This window comes from Montipora capricornis, chromosome 3, assembly GCF_036669925.1.
Source record: "Montipora capricornis isolate CH-2021 chromosome 3, ASM3666992v2, whole genome shotgun sequence".
NCBI classification, from domain to species: Eukaryota; Metazoa; Cnidaria; class Anthozoa; order Scleractinia; family Acroporidae; genus Montipora; species Montipora capricornis.
In genome coordinates, this window is record NC_090885.1 from 31,966,649 (window position 1) to 31,974,148 (window position 7,500).

Genomic DNA, 7,500 nt, shown 5'->3' on the forward strand with positions numbered 1-7,500 from the left:
AAGCACCCGGATTGGACAGCCATTCGGGCCCATACCAACAAAGGCTATTTTCCTGGTTTACATGACCTCCTCGACTGCCTAGGTCTGCTGGGTTTTCCTTGGTAGGTACATATCTCCACTTTATCCATTCCTTCTTCCGTATCTTCTGTACTCTGTTGTTAACGAATTGTCTATACTCCCCGTTTCCTCTAATCCAATGGAGAGCGACAGTACTATCGGACCAGCAATAAACTTGAACAAGTGGGTAGCCATCGAGTGCCTCTTTAAGAGCGCCTCTCAGCAATTTTCACCTAAGACCGTGCAAGATAAAAAAATCGAAAATTGCCAGACTTTGTCACAATAAAGTACTGCCAAAACCATTTTTAGAAAAATATGTTTTAGTTTGTTTCGATAATTATTTTACCTGGACGGCGACTTTTTCGGTATGGGGCCTTGTGAGCGAGTGAAAACGACTCCAAAATGTTGCTTGTTTGAATCGCTATTTTTGAAATAACGAATGAGTAACTTGAAAATCAAAACAACATGGCACAACTAGAGTAATTCCTTCACCCTTTAGCACTGTTAACGGTACAATATACCAAAACTGGAATTTTTGACCAAATTTTAGATCTTAACCTTTTTTACATTGATTACAGAGTGCCAAATTTGTACGAAATTCGACTGTCAAAAAAGCATCCTGGTACATGGCTTTCTCAAACGGGAGGATATTCATCGGAATAAGCAATGTTTCTGCTCCAATTAAATTCAATAAAATTTTTGGGTAAATGAAACGGAGGATTTTTGAGGCCCAATTTCAACATGCTGTTTGTCAACAAAAGTCGACCTTTGACCACCAAAGCGGAGGCGAGGTATATTGAAATCACACACGCTAATCTCGATTTATTCACTGAACAATTCGAGTCTTTAGGTTTACTGGAACTACTGTGGGTAAAATGGAACGTGTCATTGAAATTTAACTGTTTTGGTTTAAAAGTGACATATCCGGTAATTAAAATAACTAACCTAAAAATTTGCATACTAGTAAGATTCATTCCATTCCATATTTTTACGCAAACAAGTTTCCTTAATTCACTGTCTGAACAAACCTGCAAAACAAACAAAGAAAGGTATCCCCCTTTATATAAGTATACTCTGGTTGGATTTTCCTCGAAGCCCTCAAACGACCGTGATTGTGTCGTCAGAGCTGTCACGCAAGAGATTAGGACAAAGCACACAGACCAATGGCTTCGTGCTGTTATTCTGAGTTTGTTGGGGGAATTTGTGGCCCAAGTTCTGATAATGCAGCAAACGTTCAATGCGTAACAATAGCAAAATGTGATAAGGACACCAAGGCACACTTGAGAAGTTATAAAGTGTCGGATTCTTCTCTGGATACAGAGGCTACAGTAGACTTTTCAAGTGCTCGCACGTGCAGGTCAGCTTTAACTGAGCAGAAAATCACTTTGCGAAATCCCCAGATACTACCTATTAAAGACTAAATGTCAAAAGCAGAATACCCGCCCACAAGAAATGGGCCCTAAAAACACTGCTGCCGCAGTGCCGCAGTCGTGTATGAGGCAAGGACCGCGGCACTAGCCAGTATACTCAGCTCAATTTAACCTTAGGTCGACTAAAGCACTGCGGCACCAGCCATTCTACTCAATTCACTCTATCCGACGTGAACCGCGCGAAACCCACTTTCGTTCACTTCAGCACTGCGGCTAGCGGTAACGCATCTTTCAGGCATTTTTTCGCATCAACTTTCAAATCCTCATGTTCTCTGACCACTTGTTCCGGAATTTACGTCATAAGTCGAGAGAAGACTTCAGCGAGTGGTATGCCAAAATGTCGGGCAATTTGCATGCTACTTAAAAAGTCGTAGAAAATTCGGCTCTCGTTTGAATGGAAAAATCCTTTCGCTAAAGTTTATTTTTGAATATGGACTTTCAAAAGGGAAAATTATTTTTTTTACGTTATGGGCACTTTAACTGCAATGTTATGATACCATATGAAACACCAATAAATGCTTAAACAGATGCACTCATTAATGTGACGTAATAGGTTACCGTGGAAATAAATGAGCCACCAAAAAAACACGCTATATATTATTATATATATATATATATATTATCTTTAAACGCGTATATCGCAAAAACGAACTCCGTGATTCCCATTTTTTAATTGCTGGAGAGTAATTGGCACGCTAAGACAAAACTCATTGCAAAGTTTGAGAAAATAGGCCATTTCCGAGATCATGCCTGCTTCCTCTTCAAACCCGTTCTAAGTGCGAAGTTTTTGCTATGAAAATTAGTTTTCATTCATATGTAAAGTAGAACTAATTACCATCACAAAAACTTCGCACTTAGACTCGCTTTGAAGAGGAGGCAGACATTAAATCTGAAATGGCCTATTATCTGCAGCAGATTCATAGCCACCTTCACAATTGGGAATTTTATGGTGGTTCTTAATGCTCTCCAGATTTTTTTAAACTTTTCAGAGCTTCATCTTAGCCTGCTAATCGCTTTTCAGCAATAAAAAATGGGCGTCACCTTAGTTCGTTTTTGAGATACTAAGTGCTTTAACACAAAATATAGGGCGTTTTTAGATGATTCTTTTGTTGCCATGGTAATTTATTACGTCACAGTAACATGTGCATCTTGTTAAGCAATTATCGGCCGGTGTTTCATGTGGTACCATAACATTGCCGTTAACTGAAACATTGTTACAGAGTTAGTCTGTCTAATGAGACATTCCCTCATAAATGGTTGAAACTGGTTTGAGCCACCTTAACACACACGCGCTAGTTTCTGGATAGATTTTGATACATACAACGGAATTAGCATGGTTCTGGTCAATAGAATTCTCTAAAACCCGCAGACCACCACACCATGTATGTCTTGTAGGTTGAAAAATTAGCCAGGATTTATTGTTCGTTGAAGCTCAGAGATAGAGCGCAATCTATTCAAATACGAGGTACAAGTTTCATTCAGAAAATGTGATTGAAATATATTTTCAAGAAAAAATAATGGCGCAAGGTGGCTGTACGGCTGTGAGGGTGTATATATTTCTTATTTTAGCAATATTTTGTCATTAGAAAACTAGGTATAGGGTTACAGATATATTATTATCATGATACTTATGTAATAATATTATATAAATTATACGTAATACCAGTATATATTATATAATACATGTTATTATTAAATTATATACTACTACTAATAATAACATTATTATTATCCATTGCTATGTATGTCAGAAAATAAGCCGGGAGACAGTAGCTTTGTAAGCTCACTGAAATTGGAGGATAAATAAAGTTATGCATGAATGAATGTATGTATATCGATCGGTTGTTCTATTCATGCAATACTGTATTCCACAGTGGGGTTAGCCCTTACGCGATGCCACAGGAATCAGTACTACTTGGAGTAAGCTTTTGAAGTTTTTGAGACTGAGCAAGGGTTAATCCGCGCTCCCATTTCACTGCCATGTGTGATGCCCATTCATGTAGGCAGGCGCGATTTTTCTTATTACATCTCCATCGGATTCCAAATCGATCACGATGCCGTAGGCAAATCGTCGTTCCCAAAATGATATCGTATATCTCAAAAACAGCTTTGAAGGCAATTAATAAGAAAACAATAACCGTTAGGTTTAGGCAGTGATACAATCCGGCTGCGCTGATCAATGTACTCGCTTCAGGGACAACTGGAAAAGTGACTACTCACAGTCTCGTACAACGATACATGATTCAGATGATTACATGGTCTTATATATCTTGCTTACTCGATTTTTGCACTTGGAGCGATTGCTGAATACCCGTCCGCAAAGGAGCGTTTACGTTTGCGACGCTAGCCGCAGTGCCGATAGAGTGAATTGAGTAGAATGGCTGGTGCCGCAGTGCCATAGTCGACTTAAGGTTATGCACTGGTCATTTGTTCCCCCCACCCCCCGACCCCCGGGGATAGTGGGGACATATGGGGAAATTACTAGGGCAATTACGCGAGATTACGCCACAATTACGCCTCTAGGGGGTAGGGAAACTACAAGATTTTCGTTCCTCTGCCCTACCCCTCTGGGGACATACAGGGGGAAATATCGGGGAATTTTTACCTAGGAGGACTGGGACTGAAAAGAAACGAAGAGCAATGGTAATGAGTATTTTCACACGTGCAAAAAAACAAAAGAACAGCAATTATGTCTAAACGTTTTCTTTATTGGTCGCTTATTCCTGTCTTGTTTCTATCCAGTTCTTTTTTCTTTTTTTTTTGTTTCGTTCCTTATATAGTTCATGTGGCACACACAAATGGCAAGAACTGTATATTGTGGTAATTTCCCTAACATTTCCTTGATGACTGAGAATCTTTTAGGAACAGAGGGGTGGGGGAATTACGTGTGTTTGTCTGCACTAGTCCCCAGTGGAAATACACCTACTTTACAACCATTCAAATGTAATTTCCCTACCCATCCCCGGGGGTCAGGGGGTGGGGGAAACAAATGACTAGTGCATTAAATTGAGCTGAGTAGACTGGCTAGTGCCGCAGTCCTTGCCTCATACACGACTGCGGCACTGCGGCAGCAGTGTTTTTAGGGTCCATTTCTTGTGGGCGGGTATTCTGCTTTTGACATTAAGTCTGTAATAGGTAGTATCTGCGGATTTCGCAAAGTGATTTTCTGCTCAGTTAAAGCTGACCTGCACGTGCGAGCAAAAGTCTACTGTAGCCTCTGTATCCAGAGAAGAATCCGACACTATAACTTCTCAAGTGTGCCTTGGTGTCCTTATCACATTTTGCTATTGTTCCGCATTGAACGTTTGCTGCATTATCAGAACTTGGGCCACAAATTCCCCCAACAAACTCAGAATAACCGCACGAAGCCATTGGTCTGTGTGCTTTGTCCTAATCTCTTGCGTGACAGCTCTGACGACACAATCACGGCACAACTCACGAAGGTCACAAAGCGTTCGACTGGTTCGATGGTCGTTTGAGGGCTTCGAGGAAAATCCAGCCAGAGTATACTTATATAAAGGGGGATACCTTTCTTTGTTTGTTTTGCAGGTTTGTTCAGACAGTGAATTAAGGAAACTTGTTTGCGCAAAAATATGGAATGGAATGAATCTTACTAGTATGCAAATTTTTAGGTCAGTTATTTTAATTACCGGATATGTCACTTTTAAACCAAAACAGTTAAATTTCAATGACACGTCCCATTTTACCCACAGTAGTTCCAGTAAACCTAAAGACTCGAATTGTTCAGTGAATAAATCGAGATTAGCGTGTGTGATTTCAATATACCTCGCCTCCGCTTTTGTGGTCAAAGGTCGACTTTTGTTGACAAACAGCATGTTGAAATTGGGCCTCAAAAATCCTCTGTTTCATTTACCCAAAAATTTTATTGAATTTAATTGCAGCAGAAACATTGCTTATTCCGATGAATATCCTCCCGTTTGAGAAAGCCATGTACCAGGATGCTTTTTTGACAGTCGAATTTCGTACAAATTTGGCACTCTGTAATCAATGTAAAAAAGGTTAAGATTTAAAATTTGGTCAAAAATTCCAGTTTTGGTATATTGTACCGTTAACAGTGCTAAAGGGTGAAGGAATTACTCTAGTTGTGCCATGTTGTTTTGATTTTCAAGTTACTCATTCGTTATTTCAAAAATAGCGATTCAAACAAGCAACATTTTGGAGTGGTTTTCACTTGCTCACAAGGCCCCATACCGAAAAAGTCGCCGTCCAGGTAAAATAATTATCGAAACAAACTAAAACATATTTTTCTAAAAATGGTTTTGGCAGTACTTTATTGTGACAAAGTTTGGCAATTTTCGATTTTTTTATCTTGCACGGTCTTAGATGAAAATTGCCGAGAGGCGCTCTTAATATTTGTGGCCAAATTTGCAGCCATGTGAGCAGCCACGAGCTCCAGGCGTGGTACTGTCAGTCCCTGTTTTGCTAAACGCGCTTTGGCCGCCACGATACCTTGAGTGACTCCGGAAGGCTGTGATACAACGGTGAAAGCTGCAGCCGCTACGCCAACCCCACTTGCATCGCCGAAGACATGCAAGGAAACGCTGTCAATTGGTTCCTTGTACTTAGCTAAGGACCTCGGGATAGTGCTGGATTCTGGCTTCGAAAACTCCCAACTTGCCCACCTTTTTCAAGGTTTGGAGTTAGCTGCTCGTCCCATCCAACCTTGAAATTGCACGCATCTCGATAAAGTAACTTTCCACTGTGTGTTACGGGGGACGCCACTCCTAGTGGATCGTATACTCTAGCTATCTTGGCGAGAATTCCTCTTTTTGTTGCGACAGCTTTCTCTGTAGGTACGGCAACGCTGATGGTGTCTCTCTGCTTGTCCCATTCCAATCCTAAAATCATACTTGTTCTTCTTCCTTGGCACAGTTGCTGTTTGGCGAACGTTTGGTCTTCTATGCAAGATTCGACGTCTCCAGTCTCCAATTCCGGTACATTCGAATGCCACTTGTGCAGCTCAAAGGAAGCGTCGGCAAATATCTCTATGGTGGCTTCCTTCATTTCTTTGGCTTTAGCAATTGTAGTTCCTCCCCCGATCCAATCATCTACGTAAAGATCTTTCTTGATTTCTTTCACAATCTCGGGATACTTGATGCTCCAGCTGTCTAAATGCTGATCAATCACTCCCGCCAATAGGAAGGGTGAGGACGTTAACCCGAAAAGTGCTCTTGTAAAGCGCAATGTTTCTATCTCTCTCGTTCCTATATCTTTCACCCAGTGGAACCTTAGTGCGTCTCTATCCTCAGCTCTAATTCTTACTTGCAGAAAGGCCTTCTTGACGTCTCCTGTTACGGCAACTGGGTTGAAACGTCCACGGATTAACACACTCCAGAGTTTGTTCTGCAAGGGAGGGCCAGAGTTCAGACATTCGTTCAAGGATGGTGCACCGTTCCATGCTCTGGCTGAAGCATCGTAAACAACTCTCAGCTTGGTACTTTCAGCTGATTCGCGTATAACTCCCTTATGGGGTATGTAAAATTCTCTTCCATGGATTAAGTCGGGGGCGTGTTCGACTACTCCAGTTTCCAACTGCTCCTGAATGATTTCATGGTAATCACTGATGGAATTCGATGAATCTAGCTTCCTTAAAAGGCTCCCAAGTCTGCGAAAGCTTCCTTCTTTGTTACTTGGCAGAGAAGGGTGATTTCCTATCCACGGAAGCCCGGTTTCGTACCATCCTTCCTTGCTCCGCCACAATTGCTCCTTAAATTCCTCATAGACTACACCCTGGTCTCCTGTCGGTGAATCTTCAAGCCCGAGAACATCTAATCTACAAAGTTCTTCGTAGTCCGCGCTAGATGTTTGAGTGAGGAGCATATTGGTGGTGTCTAACTCATGACCAGGTGAAGTAATGGTCCAGCCCAACTTCGTGTAACTTGCGACTGGATCCCATTCCCTACCAACGCGTTGTGGCTCTGAGGTGCTGATTCTAGGGCACTCACTATTTCCAAGGATAAGATGCACTGGTAGACGGGGTTTGTGATCGGTA

The 7,500-nt window shown here is 41.4% G+C and overlaps 1 protein-coding gene across 1 annotated transcript in view; it reads right to left on the reverse strand.

Moving 5' to 3' along the window:
- Positions 1-6,074: 6,074 nt before the first annotated feature.
- The window catches only part of LOC138040099 (uncharacterized), a 1,587-nt gene continuing 161 nt past the window's right edge, over positions 6,075-7,500 (reverse strand). Inside the window, exon 1 of the mRNA XM_068885888.1 lies at positions 6,075-7,500. This exon is cut by the window's right edge and continues 161 nt beyond it. Within this exon, the coding sequence (XP_068741989.1) occupies positions 6,075-7,500 (1,426 nt within the window).